This window comes from Notolepis coatsorum (genome assembly GCF_963971535.1).
Source record: "Notolepis coatsorum genome assembly, chromosome: 8".
NCBI classification, from domain to species: domain Eukaryota; kingdom Metazoa; phylum Chordata; class Actinopteri; order Aulopiformes; family Paralepididae; genus Notolepis; species Notolepis coatsorum.
In genome coordinates this window covers 89,650,798-89,670,088 of record NC_140172.1, presented here as the reverse complement: position 1 = coordinate 89,670,088, position 19,291 = coordinate 89,650,798, and the positions used below count along the sequence as shown (strand labels likewise).

Genomic DNA, 19,291 nt, shown 5'->3' with positions numbered 1-19,291 from the left:
TATTCAATGGGAATGATTATTAATATACACACGTGCGGTCTGCACAACTTAACCACACAACACATGTAACCAGAAAATACAGTGGGCCCACAGTTGAAACAAAAAGCCTACCTAAGCCGGCATTACCCAAAACAACAAACGTCGGGGCGCCCCTAGCAGTGGCGGTTTCTCCACTAGGGGCGCTGGGGCGCCGACCGCCCTGGTAAAGAGAGAGGAGAAGAAGAACATTTTTTATTTTAATTTTTTATTTTAGAGCCCTAGAAATCAAATAAACATGTTTAAAATGAATAATATTTACTCATTTTAAGTATGTTTGTGTTTCCAATGCACAATATAACGTTAATATATCAAATATAAATAATTGTTTTCAGACAGGAAGTGAATGTCTGCTAGAGAATAATACCGCCTCTATACTTTCCATAGCCGCATTTCTCCTGGGCTAGACGCATAGCGCTCACAGTGGGCGTGCACTGGTTTCATCGCTGTACTGTCGCAGCCAATCAGTGCGTAATTCGCTGTGCGTTGAAATATGATGTATTATGATGGAAACCGGGCGCGTTTTGAAGTGGTCTATATCATTCTAAGCAAGCAGCGTCAATAATTTCCGTAGCCGCATTTCTCGGAGACGCTCTCTGATTGGCCGATGTCAGTTTCTACACTGGGAAACCCTAGCCACTCTTCGTTCGAAGTAGGTTAAGGACAAGGTAACGTTAGAGTTTGTCTTAGAGCGTGACGGCAAGTTCTTTCGACGGTTAAGCTTAGGCACTCTTTCAAAGTTGGTTAAGGTTAGAGTTTGTCTTAGAGCATGGCGATAGAACGCCAGGTAGTTTGCAGGCTGTTCGATGCGGAAATGGGCAAAGACAGACTCATTCATTCATTCATCACAGTACTGTTGTGTTGTGCTAACAACAAGCTATTTGGCTAATAGAAGCTATAATAGCTGGATGCAGTCTGGACAGAGTGGATATACATCAACAGTCTGAGGACAACAGTGGACATAATTATACACTTTATCAAGCCCTCCTCGACCACGTAAACAGTGAGTTAATTCGGTCTCTCTCTCTCTCTCTCTCTCTCTCTCTCTCTCTCTCTCTCTCTCTCGCTCTCTCTCACAGCGTGTTGTTAATTTTCGAGAGAGAGAGAGAGAGAGAGAGAGAGAGAGAGAGAGAGAGAGAGAGAGAGTTGAGATCGGGGTGTGAGTGTTTGGAAACCTAGCTGCATGGACTCTGTGATCATATTGATTGATGGCAATGGTGATAGTTGTACTGTTTGTGTGCAGTGTGGCATTGTGCTACCTTGGTACATGTACATTTTTGGTATCGATCGACCCCCCTGGAGAAAAATTCACGAGCCGCCACTGGCCCCTAGTCACTGGTGCACATGCCAGTTCAATGTATTTATTCTCTTCGCCCTTAGAGGGCATGCTCTCGAAAAGGAGAATGTTCGCAGATAAAGTTCCAGCGCTCAGAGCGCTAACAGTACCTGGCTTGAGTGTACCAACCAAGTGCTGGCCTGCTCCCGCAACGAATGTCCGTGACGCGATATGGCCGTCGAATGGTCCCGTGGTTGTCACCTGTGATAGCAAGGGGCTGGCTTGGCTGACGTTTAGGCAGGCGAAAGCTGGACTGGCTGTCGGCTAGGAGAATGCTGGAGGCGGGTGCGGTCCGGCGACGTCTGTTGCGGTGTCCGCTGCGGGGCTGGGAGGCGGTGGAGCGACGCGCGAGCTAACTGTGCTAACAGGCCTATACTTGAAGCTAAGCTTTGGGTCTGTGCGACCCCCTAGCCTTTCGCCTATACTTTACTAAACGCAGCGCGTGGAATATCCACAGCACACTCCGGCAGTAGAACGTCTTCTTCTTGGTTCAAACGTACCCTAAGCACTATACTGTCGCATATGACGTTACTATCCCACACCGTGGCAGGAGTCGTATTTCGCGTGTCTTTAGTATCGGGAGCTCCTGCTCCACACGTCTGCTTGCTTCAATGGAAAATGACGAAGAGAAAGTCCCTTGTATCCAGACCCTCCTTCCACCCAACCTCTTCTTCACCTGTCGTGACCAGCCCAACGTGGCACCAGCTCCCCCTGGTGACAGTCCAGTGCCATGTCCCCATACTGAATGTCAATATTAGGATATGGAGAATCAAGACGGGTCAGCGAGTTACACAACGTTATCATGAACACAGTAGAGTACAAAGAATTAGAGTTAGACAGATTGAATTATTGTTAGACATATTTAGGTGTCTACATATATATATGGTATATACAGCATTATTGTACATGCTATCATACAGAGTTATGGGTTATATGCAGGTGTATATAGAAGGTTTATTTGCAGGTATATTCAGACAGATATGGATATATGTGTATATATATGCTGTAAATATAATGTGTATATATATATACGGTATATACAGCACTATTGTACATGCTATCATACAGTTAGAGTTATATGGGTAGACTATAGTATGAGGTAGGTAGTTCTTATGATTACTATGACTAGTGTAGGGCAGTTGTAGACAGTGCAAGCAGTAGGTAGGTATAAATTCTAGTATATAGTTTCAAGTTTCTCAAGTTTCTTTAATAGTTGTCATACAGAAGTACAGAATACTTTTATACAAAATGCTTCTTACTGTTACGCTCCAGAGACTGTGCTAGACAAGATAAGTATGAAATAAAATAGTATAGCATGTAAAATAGAAGTAAAAATAGAGGTCACAGTGTTCAGTATAGACATATGTACAATGTTCGATGCAGAATAGAAGTAACTGAGTTACCATACAATATACAATATACTATGCAATGTACTAATATACAATACTATATAGTGCAAAGCAGAAATGGGATGAGGTACAATTTAGGTACAATTTACAGTAAGGTGTACGAGTTGTAGTGCAGATCCTTTACCAATAAATATAAAGTGTGTTTAGGTGATCTAAAGTGTGGAGAGTGGGTGCTGCAGTGTGTTGTTTGTTTAAAGTGAGTGTGTGTGTGGATGTGTGTGCTGTGTGCATTTGATGGTTGTTGCATAGTGTTTATTGTTCGTTGAGCAGCCTGATGGCCTGGGGATAGAAGCTTCTTCTGAGTCTTTCTGTGCTCGCCTTGAGACTCCGGTATCGCTTGCCTGACCGCAGCAGTTCAAAGAGGCAGTTGTTCGGGTGGCTGGAGTCCTTGATGATTCTCTTAGCCTTACCCCTGCACCGCTTGTTGTAAATGTTCTGGAGGGTGGGAAGCCCCCCTCCAATTGTGCGTTCGACTGAACGTGTCACTCTTTGTAGTCTGCTACGGTCTTGTGCAGTGCTATTCCCAAACCAGGAGGTGATGTTGCCAGTCAGGATGCTCTCTATTGTACATGAGTAGAAGTTCTTAAGGATCTTCTGACTGACTTGGAACTTCCTTAGGCGCCTGAAGGAGTAGAGGCGTTGTTGTGCCTTCTTCACAACACTGTCAATGTGTGTGGTCCATGTCAAGTCCTCGGATATGTGGGCTCCGAGGTACTTAAAACCAACCGGCAACAGAGTTCAAAGTTCATACAGTATGCGGGTAACAGCCTAGACTCTAGACTCTCTAGAGTATAGGTAATGGAGTTCAGAGTTAATAAGATGATACGATAAGAAGATGATGATCAATTGCAGACCACCTTTGACTACCTAGGATGGCTTAGAGTAGAAGACAGAGTACAGCAACTTGCAATGGGCCTGGTCTACAAGATACACTACACGACTAAGATACCCATGTACATGTCAAAATACTTCCCAAAGGTCAGTGAATACCACGACCACAACACCAGAGGGAGCTCCACAAATCATGTTAAACCCAGATTCGGCTCAAACAAGGGACTAAACACGTTTAGCAATTATGCCACATCAATGTGGAACGCCCTACCCAAAGCTGTAAAGGAATGTGAATCACTACCCACTTTCAAAACCACTCTCAAAGAACACCTACGGGAGACTGCAATTCGAAACTGGCCCCTGTAAATGTCCTAACCCAACCCCCTCCAATGTACAGTAAATGACCTAACCCAAGAATACACAAGACCCTCTTCTTAGAACCAAGTATGGTTTCGTCGATTTTCCAATGTACAGTTTTGCTTGTACAGTTGTACAGTTTCCCCTACCCCGCCTACCCAACCCCCCCCCACCCCACCCCACCCACCCAACCACCTCCAATGTACAGTTCTCCCCCCCACCCCACCTACCCAACCTCCTCCAATGTACAGTTTCAACGTCAAATGTATATACTCTCTTTTTTAGGCTCTTTTTGTATCACAAACAGTACTGTATTTGCAAATCTGGTATGTCAGAAATGTATAGATGTAGCAGTACTGTCTATCTGTATGTCGTGTATGTCATATATGTTATGATGAATTGAAAATGGGGGACCCTGATCTAAAGACGAGACGAAAGTCTTTCTCTGGTCTGCATCCCCTTAACAATTGTGTGTATTGAGCCGTACTGTACTGTACCCGTTCTGCAATCTGTTAATAAAGTTTTCAATCAATCAAACCACAGCATGTCTAGGAAAGGCAATAATGACCTGTCTACTGCCACCCAGTGGTCCCATATATAAATAAGAGCCTGGTTGTAATCTGCACCGACATTACTTCTGTAGAGCACGTAGAGCGAGTATAATATGTTTAAAGCCAGTGTAGTGGCAGTAGACCAGAGACAGAGCTTATTTACTGAAGCAAATCAAAGTTCAAATCAAGTCAAATGTTTTTTTGTCAACTTTCTTTACTCCTCGCAGCTTACAGAATCCACGTCAACCAAAGTACAGTTGATGTCTTGAACGCGTTGAAAATGGGCTACAAAGTAGACACCCGAGGTCTGACAGAGCTGAAGGTAAACAAACCATTCTACCTGATGTGGAAGATAAACAGTGTCACGTGGCATTAGACTTGTTATCGACTTGATTAGATTAGATTATATTCAAATGTATTGTACATTTACGAAAATAAGTTTGACATCCAACCAGAGTGCAAATGTAACATTAAAGTGCAATAGTATAATATACAATGGATTCAACTGGATATAAAATAATATAAATGAGTACTATTGAGTAATAGTGCTAATCAGATGTATGTACAGAGTTGTAGTATTAGTATGTACAGTGATACAGGTATAAAGACACTATTGTTAGATTCTGATCAATCAGCCAGTATCACGTCTTCGTCTGTTTGGCTTGTGTTATCATCTCTGCGTTGTGTTTTTATCTCTCCGACGTCTTCTCATGCTGGCTGATACAATCTTCCTCATCCCCCTTTAATGGAATAAGCAAGCATAAGAATTTGACACTAGGACCAGGGGCGGGGCTAGGGGGTGGCTACTTGGGCTCAAGCCCCGAATGTTTTCTGAAAAGCCCCGAATCTATTTATAAATATATATATATATATATATATATATTCTTTTTGGACCATTAATCATTGTTACATGAAAATATGTTTGCACCAGATTTAGCAGAAGCTAATTTCCATCTGTAGTCTATCCAGCTGCTAACTGTATTTGAGTGAGTTAAGTCTTGGTGTTATGGTAGACTCAGACCTAAGCTTTAAATCACAATCAACAAGTTGACAAAAACATAATTCTTCCACCTATCAGTGATAATCAAACCGTAAACAAAGACGCTTAACACTTTCAGCGGCAGGTGGCGCTGTTTACTGTTACTGTTGAAAGGCCAGCGCCTTTTAACATGGGGATATACCTGGCTGTGTTTGCAGGCCTAAAGCTATATTATATATTATAGCTATGGATCTAATAATCTAGTCGATTGTCATTGAGTTTCTTCCGGTCAAGATGCAAAAAACAGATCATTTTTCCATCCATACATTTCCGTTTTATACCGTCGTGAATATGAGTGTAGTTTCAGGGTGGTCTGGTGTCATTTCCAAAATGACAGACACCAAGCCACATAGTTTCAAATGGAGTGTAATAGCGGCCACAAGGTGTTAGGCGGCGGTATTGGACTTTTGAGATCTCAGACCCATCCCCAGTGATAACACAGGCTGCCGGCATGTCTTTATGAATGGAAATATCGAATAAAAGAAACAACGATGAAAACCCGACTATACTCTGGTTTTCTGGTATTCTAATGATCTCCTGTTACCCCGCTTGGTGATCGTTGCGGCCTGGCTGTTATCCCAAGAGCTTGTCGTCGTGGTCGTGCCACGTCAGTCCTCCCCTCCTTTTCCCCGCGAGGGGAGGGGGAGGGGGAAATCGCTTCAAAGTCTCTGACTTCCACCCGGAAGGAACTTACTTTTCTATATTCTCGCCATAGCAACGACAGGCCCGCCCCTCTTCTGGTTACTATGTGCCGCTGCCATGACAACAGCTTTAACCTTTAAACACACATTTTAAACGTCTGTTTCATTAATGTCAAACCCTCTCCCTCGCTCCTGTGCCTGCTGCGGTTCTTATCAGCTGTTGATGTTCTGATGGAATGCAAACATTCTGCTCGCTGCTCAGTGTGCTGCTCACACTGACTGCTAAACCGCCTCCCCCACTGTCACCATGCACCTTTCGACCTCTCTGACCTGGCCCCTTTAGATGCTGTCATCTCCCCCAATATACATTACATACATTGAAAACACCGATTTCTCTCACTATGGTAGTAAGTCATACTGGCCAGCGGTATAGTAAGAGTATATGGTATATACAGATATAGGTATAGTATAGCTACAGATGTATAAAAAGGATTTATTATGCAGGTACAGACGGATGTGGATAAATAATATACGGTAAGAATAAATATATATATATATGTATGGTACAGCATTATTGTTCATGCTGTCATACAGAGTTATGGGTAATATGCAGGTGTATAAGTGGGTAGAAATGAGCAAGAGTTACATTTCAAACACTACCCAGAGGCACTGGCAACTTCCAACTGGTGGTTTTCATTTTCTGATGCAACACCACACAAATCTGATCGTTTTTTAAGATTCAGGCCAACCTGAGACAGGAGCCGGGACAGAGTCTCAGAACATTTGATTCATTGATAGCTGTTGTAAAGAGAATCTCACCAAATATTACCAAACCAAGTTCTTAAAAAAATAAAAAGTCTAATCACAGTGTATCTCTAATAATTGTCTTATTATTTACCTCTCTTTCAGGGGAAAGGAATTGAAATGACATATTGGTTAGTTGGGAAGGAAGACTTTAACAAGGTTCTGCCCATACCACCAGACCTTGCACCAGGGTAAGAGAACATGTTTGTTGTTTTATTGCTCTACATGTGTGTGATATCGATTAATCAATCAGTCAATCAATCAATCAATCAATCAAACCGCACTTTTTTACTCTGTCTATTCTACTTTATTTGTATTACTGAATGAAACCGTAAACAGAGAGGCCTATTGGGATGCTAGATCCTAATGTGAAACACTGTGATATACCTTATCTTGTTACCTCTCTATCTTTTTTATGCTTGCTTATGCCTGTATTTTTTTTTACTGCTGTGAAGCACTTTGAACTGCAATTTCTGTATGAAAAGTGCTATACAAATACAGTTGTTATTATTATTATTATTATTATTATTATTATTATTATTATTATTATTATTATTATTATTATTATTATTATTATTATTATTATTATTATTATTATTATTATTATTATTATCAATCAATCAATCAAACAAACTTTATTTATATAGCACATTTCATACAGATGTAACACAATGTGCTTCACAGACAAAAAATACCAGATAAAGGTAGTAAAAATAATATGAAATTTAATAGACTAGAGGTAACATTTCTTCAGACAGATTGTATTTGACCTCAGCTGCTCAGGTTCCAAACTGCTGAACCAGAAGTGCTGAAAGGAGTGAAAGGATCTATTTTGTGTATAATTCAAAAGCATATCAGTGAGGTATCGTTATGCAAGACTACGGAAGCGTATTGCTGCCACACCAAGATTCCGTGAATCTTAGAATCAATTCTAGCCGATAGGAAGCCAATGTAGGGACCTTTAAATCTGGTCGGTCGCAGTCAACTAGCACCTGCTAACGGGTCAGACCCTTCAGCTCAGCTGGTTAGTGTGGCCGCCTGTGGATCCTATGGTCCCAGGTTCAAATCCGTTCGGTTGCACTAGTAATAAACACACACATTAACTTTCATCTGTCATCTTGGGAGAGAAAGGATCGGAAAATAATTTTAGGCTCCGATTCAGACTTGAGATGAGTTCCCACAACGTGGACTTAATACCACAATTCCCCATTCAGACCTCAGACTTATCCGTGGTATTAATTAAGGGGTTCGATATCAGTCATGATGGCCGTCCTCCAAATGGAGGTGTGTCTCCAGATATTCTTTATTAAACCTTTTTTATTTATTTTTTACTCCCGGCTTTTTTGAGGGCACTCCATCCACACACATCAGTGGCTTTGGTCTCTTTATTAATAGATAGTTATAATATTGCCGATTGTGTCTTTCACGGTGTAAGAACTAGTTATTACTTAACGTTAAAAATGCATGGTATGTTTACACCACAGCGTTCCGTTTAGGCTCCACTGTCACTCAACTCTGACGTTACGGTTACGGTTGCCGCTAGTGACTAATCCAGGGTGGTCAGCTGAAGAGATGAGCTTGACACCCAGGGGCAGAAGTCTGTCCAACCGAGGGCCACTGTCTCCGTGACTGTTGCCAAATATTGCCTTTTTCTCTGCATTGCTAGAGCAGTGATATTTTTTTGCACCGTAAAGAACTTTGTGGTTCTTGGAGATCTCATCTGCGACTGCACCCTCCGGCCATTGAAATAAACTGTTTTTCTCTGTTTTGGCCTATTTCTCAATAATACAAAAAATCATGAGAGTGGTTATGAGCTGCTTATACAGTATCTGATATTCGGGGGTGGATGTTAATGTAATCGTTTGCTATTATTCAAGTGTTCAAGTTTGTTTATTAAATGTTATTATTAGAATATTGCCTAACCATTTGAAACCTATATATTCTATTTTTTTTTATTATCTTTTTCCCCCTTCTTTTTCCGTTTTTCTCACATCCCAATGTTAGTCGTTATGTCAATTCCCAATCCCCTTCCTGGTCGTTGCGCACTCTACCCCCTACCGTCGGTCTGGGGGGGCGGAGACTATCACATGCTTCCTCCGACACATGTGTAGCCAGCCCAACGCTTCTTTTCACCTGGCAGCGCGGACTCTCACTGGGAGAGTGTTACGTGTGGAAGGTCACACTACCTCTCCTAGATCCTTCCCTTGCTGTGCAGGCGCCCCGACCGAACTGTAGGAGTCGCTGTTTACAACGACCAGGACCCACCCACGCTGGCTTCCCACCCGCTAACACTGCCATTGTGTTAGTATGGACGGTCGGCCAAGCCGGAGGCACCACAGCCGGATTTGATCCCACTGGCTCTGTGGTGGTAGACAGACGCTTAGTCCGCTGCGCTACCCGGCCGCCACGAAACCTATATATTCTACCTCAGGCTGTTCTGAACATCAAAAGGTGTTCCATGACCCGTACCCACCTGTTCACGAAGGCCTACGGCCTCTAGTAATCTCCCAGTCATTTATTGTTATTACTATTTATTTAGTTTATTCCTTGTGTCTTTTTTGTTGCCTGTAAAGCATCCTTGGGTTTCTTGAAAGGCGCTATGTAAATCAAATAAAGTTATTATTATTATTATGATGAACAGGCCGTAGCCCATTGATTATCAAATCTGTTGCGCTAAGGTTTTAAACAATCAAATCAAACGCACACACACACACACATACACACACAAATGAAAGATTGCAATTATCTATTATTTGTATTCTGCACCTTTCTTAACCTCTTCCGCCCGCGCAATCCGGGGGCGAACCGCAAATGACATCACGTCATAAATCAAGCTCTCCAGACTGTCTGACAAACGTATTCAAGAATAAACATCATAACCATGTCACAACAGCAGTTATAATGTATATTTTCATCAATACGTTTGTTTACCAATAGGTTAAAGTGTTATTAGTGAGATTTTAGTTTGCGTTTTTGTGTTGTTTTGTCGCGGGGATCAGCCATTTTGAATTACCGGCCATTTGGGAAATGTAGTAATTTTGAGGCCATTTTTAAGAGGACATCCAGAGCTTTCAATGAGCGTTGGATTTTTTTTTAAATACACTTCCCAAATGCCTCTAGGTCCCGGCAAGCAAATGACTTATTATGAATATTTTTACTCTTATTACTCGGGATAATATACCACAAAACTGAACGTTGTTGGCATATATTGGAGCGCAGTTAGTTTGTCGCCCCTATTTTGAGCATTTAGCAACAATCCGCATTGCAAATGGATAAAAAATGGCAGACTTGTTGCAAACATTTTAAACCTACTGTACAGTACATACAGTAGATTTCATTTTCTGTTCCTTATGCACGCCTGGTGATACTAAATCCAAATTGAACTCGGCCATTTGAAAGATAAGATTTGGCACAATCCATAAATGTGCGAATTGGCTAATAAGGTAATTTATAAGCCTGCTATTCTATATTCTATAATAATATTTCAAATAGCATTTTTTTTTATATGCATCAAAGTTCAAGTTACTGTCCAAAATTAGTAGGACTCATTGCTTTGGAAGAAATATCTAATTGTGATTATTTGGACTGATATTGGAATTGCGATATGATTCACGTTATTAGAGGGAATGATTTTTGTGTCATTATTTTCATTTTCATCTGAAAAAAACATGTTAAAATGATCATAGTGTGATTTTTGCGAGGATCTGTACCAAACAAATGATGTTTTCTTAAGTCTGTAGAATGTGAAGGCCGGGACATCTCAGCAGTACCACAACATTTGATGATATTTTGACACACATTCCACCGTTAACAAATATTGCACCTCCTGCGATTTGGATATTGCATGGATAAGTCATATTGTGATTTAGATCCAATTTTGATGGATTGTTCAGCCCTAGTTTCTAACCTCTGATGTCATGTTGTTAGATATAGCCTTTGGGCCAAATCCCCAAATTGGACGATTTGGTATCATCTGGATGGGCAAATTCTATATTTTTTATTCCTATACATGCCTAGATTATGTTTTGATATGATAGACCTTTTGGTTTGGTAGCTTATTAGTGGTTATCACCTCCTGAAGTTTGTTTAAAAAAACTGCTAAATAAGTCTCCTACCCTATTTTGCTCCCTTTTCCAGATTTGCTCGTAGGTCGGGTTGTGGGGGTACTAGAGACTTAATCATGATCAGGTTTTGATGCACCTGAGTCTCATGAACACGTAGAGACAAACCCCTACGCTGAGCTATGGCCACTTTTCCGCACTTTTCCCCTACTAGTGAATGCCTCATTGTTGCTGTTTTCCAGAGGTATTATGTGGTAGCTGTGCAGACGTTACCATAGCTCAGTGTAGGAAGCTCTGATCGACTTGGGGTTTGTCGCTACATGTTCGGGAGACTCAGGTGCATACAAAATCTGAAAACATCTTATCCAAGAAAATGCTCACTGGGGTATTGCCAGCTAGCTAGCTGCACTAGCGTTAGTCGGTTGCCAGCACGGTACTCACTTTATTTTATAAGTGTCTTGACCACAACCACAACAATGAGGCATTCATTGGTAGGGGGTAGGTGCGGAAAAGTGGCCATAGCTCAGTGTAGGAAGGTCAGATCGACCTCAGGGTTTGTCTCTACGTGTTCAGGAGACTCAGGTGCATAAAAACCTGTGATCATGATCATGTCTCTAGTACCCCCCAACCCTTATTTTGCAAAAACTCAGTTTTTTAACAAAAGCACTCCATACCTTCAGGAGGTCATAACCAATAATAAGCTACCAAACCAAAATGTCTATCATATCAAAACATAATCTAGGGATGTATAGGAATAAAAGAAAAAATCACATCTAGAATTTGCCCACCGAGATGGTACCAAATAAGTGTTGGAATCTGCTCTGCGATCTCATGAAAGATAAGGATATCAGTTACCAGTGTTTCAGTCTTATCCTTATTGAGCTGTTCATCTGGGGGCGACAGAAACATATGATGGCGGACATTTATAGAGCTGCGTCATCTAGGTTTTTCCAGGAGTCTACAATGCAACACTGCACATGGCGTTCTTCTACTGTGGTCACTGCTGTAATAGACCTCTCACAGGTGACATATTTTCCAGCTGCTCCTGAACATAGATATATAACACTAGATGGCTCAAGGTGGAGTCTCCCGCGTACTTCACCGGTGGCCATCTTGCGAGGGTGGACTACTGCTTTAAGGTGATGATCTGCACAAACAAAAATACTCTTAACTCGCTGAAATCTTGACGGATTTACAAACGGTTTGGTTTATTACAAACGTTATTAACGTGGCTATGATTCTTGCTTGGAATATATAAAAAAAAATTATATCAAAGTCCATTATAAGTAGGGATGTCCCGATCACATTTTTTTGCTCCCGATCCGATCCCGATCATGTGATTTTGAGTATCTACCGATACCGATCTTTCCCGATCCGATCAACAACAAAGTTAACTTCATTCAAGCGAGGCATTGCATTCCTTGACATAAATCATATAATTAAATCCCTGATGTAAACAAGACGAAAGTCTTTCTCTGGTCTGCATCCCCTTAACAATTGTGTGTATTGCGCCGTACTGTATTGTACCCATTCTGCAATCTGTTAAATAAAGTTTTCATTCATTCATTCATTAATTTCTCCCCCACTACTCCCAAAAGTAACACTAAATAGATAAAGTACAACAACGCCAGACTCAAGAAACTGTGTTCCCTTTGGTGCAATACACACAATTGTTAATGGGATGCAGACCAGAGAAAGACGTTTGTCTTGTTTACATCAGGGTCCCCCATTTTCAATTCATATCGACATTTATGACATACACAACATACATGACAGCTTTGGCTGTTTGTACGATGAAACAAAGAACTTCTAAGATATACATTAACTTGGATTTCAGTGATATTCAGCGGTTATGTCAGTGTTCTTAAAAGCTTGTAGTTGTGCATGTCATAAAAAAACAAACTTGCATCATTTGGGTATTTCTGAATGTTTTGGCACACAGTTTCTTGAGTCTGGCGTTGTTGTACTTTATCTATTTAGTGTTACTTTTGGGAGTAGTGGGGGAGAAATGAATGAATGAAAACTTTATTTAACAGATTGCAGAATGGGTACAATACAGTACGGCGCAATACACACAATGAATGATGATATGCAATTTAAAACCAAAACTAAGGCCTCAGTATGAGTTTAAGACGTGAACATGGTCATGTTTGTTGAATAAAAAAAAATAAGTAAAAAAAAGAAAAATAATAAAAATTCCGATTTCTTTTTTTTTGCCGATCCCGATCTTCGGAGAATCACGTGATCGGCCCCGATCCCGATCACGTGATCGGATCGGGACATCCCTAATTAAGTATGCACACAGTAAATTTCGCAGAGTAAATTTTATTCAAACTGAGTACTCTTACTCTGCGAAATTTACTGTGCAGTATGATAACTACATCTCTGACATTTTTAACAAACCAAACGGTTGAAAATTTTGCAAACGATGGTTATTTCAATAGTACATGCACCATAGACATGCATATATTATGAGTGGGCGTGCTCCACCCTCGCAAGATGGCCGCCATGTGGCAACGTCGGTCTCTGTTGGCCAGCAGTGCGGGTAAGCCATCTAGTGTTATATATCTATGCTCCTGAGTCTCTAGTCTTTGCACCTGTGGTCCCGTGAACACAGCCTTCTAATATATATATCTATCTCTGATGAGGCAGTGGATTTAGAATTTTAAGCGGCAGTTTAAAAAAAAGGAAAGAATTGCTATAACCAGAATTAGCAGATCAGGTGACCCGGCGTCACCAGCAGCAGTGCATTCTCTGCAACATCCGGTAATTTAGGCTTGGAAAAATTGGAACATTAACTAAACATAAATTATTTTTGTGAAATGCAATCTTCCCATTATCCCCAAATGCAGCATCAAGGATAAAAGTACTGGTAAACAATTAATTTCTGCACCGGGGCTTATGATGTCATAATGACGTGTGAGAGGTCTATGCAGATGCCTTCTAGCCACTATATCCTCCTGTCTTTGGCAAAACGTACCACTGCCCATAACGTATTGCATGGATTAAGCATTGACCACTCCTATTCAAGCAAGAAACCAGGGGGAAACGTGAAAATCTCTTATCCGAGAAAATGCTCATGTGAAGTCTGCCACATCTCTGGGGTATCGCCAGCTAGCTAGCTAGCTGCGCTATAGCGTTAGTCGGTTGCCAGCGCAGTACTGACTTTAAGTTTTGCCAAAGACAGGACAGTAGGAGGCTAGAAGGTGTCCACATTAATAGCCGGCTGCCTCTGACCATGGAGGAAGAACACTCTGCGCAAGTTGCACCGTTGACTCCTGGAGAGAAACCTAAACAATGTCACAGTGGGTTTATCGATGTCTGCCATCGTGTATGTGTCGTTGAGACTGGGAAGTCTACATGAGTCAGTTGCCCTTCAGTTGGTTGGTGGTGTGTTTATTACACAGTGCCTATTCTGAACTTCTTAAATCTTGCCCCTGGAAAATGTGCACCATATTACAAAAAAAGAAAAGAAACTGAAACTGAAACTAAACTAAATTGAAAAGAATTGTTTAAGAATGTATAAACTATAATAACCCTGGTACAGATATTCCAGATATGAATCAATCTGTTCAGTGTGTGAAGAAGCATAAGGATGTGGTCATTGGTATTGAATGCCACACATCAGGTGTAACGGATCTTAAAATGGAAGGTTATTTTGCGTCCAGGTTGAAACTCAGATCGTTGACGACTTTCACTAAGGCCGTCTCTCTGCTGTCCAAGTCTCGGATACAGGATACCACCGCTGCGGGCGGGGGCTTGAGCTCCCCCAATCAAAATGCAGTAGCAAATGATTGGATACGCCCAGAGCCTGTGTATGTATGCTTGTTTCTATCTGAATAGTTTTTTAGACCATTAAAGGTATCCAGTGGAGTTTTTAACCCCTAGTTTTAACCGCCGCTATAGAATAGAATAGAATAGAATAGCATAGCATAGAATAGAAATCCTTTAATGATCCTGAGTGAAATTCGGCACTACAGATTGCTCACATTGAACAACAATAAATATTTAGGTAGTCAATAGGACTAAAATAGGAATACGAATATAATAATATAAAAAATAAGAATAAAATAGAACATTCTGGTATGTATATACATTCTAAAATCTTAAATATACGACTATCCAGCCAAAAATATACAGAAATATACAGTAAAATGTACAGTAATAAGTGTGAAAATATAAAGTGAAAAGTCTCCAGGAGGAGAAGTGTACAATTCAAAAGAGGGAGAAAGGTTTCAGTCCCTGAAAACTGTGTATCACTTGTTCTTCCAGCATGGCGAGCCCGCCACAAGCACGCCACGAGCATTGGGGAGTGATGCGAAATACAAAACGAGTGCACTGGAGGCGTGTTAGCATGTCCATGCACCTCAAACTGAAGTGCTCGTCGGGTCAAACAACTTCGCCAAACTGAAAGTGTTTTGGTGAAAAGTAGATGTAAACCAAATTAGTTTACTAGAAAACCTCTGTTGGATACCTTTAAGGTGGTTATATGGATCATAGGTTATGAAACAGGCTACTTACTAATTTCTGTCATTGCCAACATACATTGCCTGTGAAAAGTCAAAACGATCTGATGTATTTTCCATACTCTGGAAAATACTCTCCATACAGGACATCCAGGGAGCCATTGGATCCCTGTTTTAAAAGAAATACCTCAAAAAACATTCAAAACAGGTCACAGAGATTGTACCGTTGTCTTGATTATCGTAATCCGTCATTTTAAAACTAGACGTGTATTAAATATTTTAGTGAAGCAATTTTATAACTTAACAAACATTGTAGATGTGATCTTATCGGAAATAGTTTCCTTCTGTGAGATTTGAGTATGAACTCTTTCCCCTGTGAGTTTTGTTTTGACTCTTGCCACCCGGTGTCAATAGAAATGTGCTGAGATGACATTTTTTAAACATAAATATCCCTAATAAAACTCAATAATTTGCAGCATGATGAGGTCACTTACGGAATAAATGTGAGATGTGTAGAATCATCATTGTGCTGGTCCCATGACAACAAGATCCAATGACGTCCTGGATGTTAACAAGGAAACTATAAAAGAAGGAAGGGTGAGAATACCAGTGTTCTATGCTCTGCTTGGTGCTAGACTTTGGTGCCAGTTCTATTGAAGCCTGTATTCAAATAAAAAATATACCAGCTATCTCAGGAAATATATCAATATATCAAACGTTAGCTAGTTAACAATGCAACACATTGATGATGATTCTGACATCTGATCTGATTTAACCTTTAAATGATGAATGAGATGGCTGATCCCATTCAACTCAATGTTGGCTGAAACGTTTCTAAACTTGGCACCAATGTGCGTTCACACACTACAAAGTTACATCTGACATGATGACCCTTCCTTGGATGTTAAAGGAACACGCCAACTTTTTGGGAAATTTGCTTATTTGCCACCCTGGAGTTAGACAAGCAGATACATACCCTTTTCTTCTCTGTGCATGCATTAGGCTTAGGGAACAGCCGCACCGTTAGCCTAGCTTAGCGTTATTCACTGGAAGTAGGTGTGCCAGTGTAGCCTAGTTCCCAACAGTCACAATATACACTCCAAATACAACTCCAAAACTTTCCTGTAAACATGTTGTGACCTGTGTATTTACCACATGGACATTTCTTTCAAAATAATTAGATGTTTTCGTTTTCTAAGCAGATACTCTGACATATTTTTTGCCAAACCACTGCTGCCTGGGTGCGGTGATTTCATCAACTCAAAAGCCCTGTTGTTTTTTTAAATTAGAAATTAGAAGCATTAGAAATGCTTCTGTATACACATTTATAAAACAAGACATATATAGCCAAAATATGTTGCCAGAACATGAAAAGAAAATGCGCTCACGTGCGCTTTGGCGGAGATCCACTTCTACTCTGAAAATCCGGCCTCACAGAGGTATGTTGATGTGGGACAAGCATCTCAGCGCAGCATTACACAACACTGGGTACTTGTTCCGGACTGATATGCAGAACTTTGCGAGGGTCTGTCCAGTGAACTTGACTTTCAGTAGCTCATCACACGAAAGATCATTGAGCACTTCCTGCTCAGACAGTGGCCTGCTGCGTCATGCGTAATGAACAGATCTTTGATCCAGTTGTCCAAATTGTCCGTGCTCTCTCTCCGAAATTGTTCAATGAGCCCTTCTAGTGGCTACAGATGATGGGCTTCAAATAATGTTTTGCAACATTCTGTTCCTACAAAAAGCCATCAAGCAGGAAATACCCCCAAATCTCTGCTGATTATCCTGGAGTGCCACTAACGGAGTCTTAATCCAGCTCATTATCAGCACATTTCTCTGCCAATGGGTTGTTTTTGTCTGCAAGGAAAATACGCGCTTCTTCTCCGAGTTAAAAAAGGCGATTTAATACTCTACCTCGAGATAGCCACCTCACTTCAGTGTGGTATAGCAGCTGGTTATGCGCAGAGCCCATTTCATCGCGGCCAACCGGCACCGCTTCTGACAACAAACCTATCCATTGCGAGTCCAGGTTACACACAAAAGACCAGACCCCCCTCCCGCGATTATAAATGCGCAGGATGTAGTGAGATGTGTATTGGAATACTGTGTGTCGGCCTCCGTTGATGAAGGGGCGAGACATGGCAAATACACACAGCTGCCATTAAGACCATCATGGGCCTCACAATAAGGACATTATTGTAAGGAATCTATGTGGTGAATTGTTGCAGGTTGTCTTAACAGATGGGGCTAATAATGTTTTGGGGCTCTCCCCCAGTCCAACCCATCACCCCATCAACATCCCTAGCCCCTGTTAAGACAACCTGCAACAATTCACCACATAGATTCCTCACATAATGTCCTTTTCTTTATCAAAGACAAAAGTAGCCAAGTTCTCGTAGAGCTCATCCACTTGCCGAGTGCATGTTTGGAGAATGAAAGCTCCCCTGTTTAGTTTCTGGAAGAGTTAAGTTAGTGTAACATATAGAAAGGAGGTATCCGCATTAAGACATTTATGTGGTAATGGCTTCATATTAAGATTCGTACTGCAACCTAGCATGCATTGGCTTTGTTTACTACTGTTGCTGGTAGAGTGATCTGGCTTCTAGAACCTATAGAAAACAATCCCACTGCCATCCTCATGTGTACCCTCCATCCCATAATAGAGGCGCTGTGGAGTGCCACAGCAGTGCTTAGATTGTGGTATCCAATATTTCTCATCTTCCAATATTTTCACCAACACCCCAGCTCATGGCCCCTGGGCTTAAGCCCCTGTAAGCCTGTTCATGAATGCAGCCCTGCACACAGTTGGCCATGTTGTATAGAGCAGGGGTTCTCAAACTTTTGTATACCACAACCCCATTTTATTTAGGATTATTTTTGGCGACCCCACACTTAATCTATCACGTAATTTCAAAGTGGAATTAAGGAATATCAAAATAAAAGCACACGTTGTTAAACTTGATCATGCATATTTATTAAAACATTTAATTACAGCACTATGTTATCAATACACATTTATAAAACGAGGCATATTTAGCCAAATTATGTTGCCAGAACATAATAATTTTTTTTTTAAGTATAGATTTATTAAAAAAATAAATTGCCAATGCGCAACCCCACTGTCACCTACCCATGACCCCACTTTGGGTCGCGACCCGTAGTTTGAGAACCGCTGGTATAGTGTAATCTCCTGACATGTGTCTAAATAAAGTGACTAAACCATGCTGTCCATTACAGGGCTAGCCACGGCATCAGTTTGGATGAGATTCCTCCCGACAGAAGACAGAAGTTCTTGGACAGACAGAAGAACATGGGCTAGCCTGATGTGGGTTGTCTCAGGGTTCCTGGAGCGACAGATGAAGATGGGCTAGCCCGATGTCGGTTGTCTTCTGAGACGCCATCAATAAACTGTATTGTTCAGTGAATGAACGAGTGCATAGATGTGTGAATGAAAAATGAATGATCAGCTTGTACAACATCCCAAGATCCAGATGATATCACTGTTCAGTGTTCATACAGTTGGCCCTGTGTAGCTCAATGGGTAGATCATGGCACTAACACCGGCAGGGTTAAGGGTCCCATTCCCTGTGTAGAGCATGGCACTCGATCCCCACGGACTGGCAGAAGAAATCTGGGTGAGGAAGTTAATGAATAACGCTGTCCTGTCCTTCAATACCAGCCACTGAAGTGTCCTTGAGCAAGGCACTTAACCCCCAAACTGTTCCAGTGGAGTTGCTCAGTGGTCAACAGTGTCAGA

General features: G+C 41.3%; 1 protein-coding gene across 1 annotated transcript in view; it reads left to right on the top strand.

The window, feature by feature from the left end:
• Window positions 1-18,853, top strand: part of LOC311233504 (retinal guanylyl cyclase 2-like) — a gene marked incomplete at both ends in the record, with an annotated part of 81,919 nt that extends 63,066 nt beyond the window's left edge. Inside the window, 3 exon segments of the mRNA XM_084320471.1 lie at window positions 4,748-4,842; window positions 7,110-7,195; window positions 18,772-18,853. Of these exon segments, the coding sequence (XP_084176597.1) occupies window positions 4,748-4,842; window positions 7,110-7,195; window positions 18,772-18,853 (263 nt within the window).
• Between the last annotated feature and the right edge of the window lie 438 nt (window positions 18,854-19,291).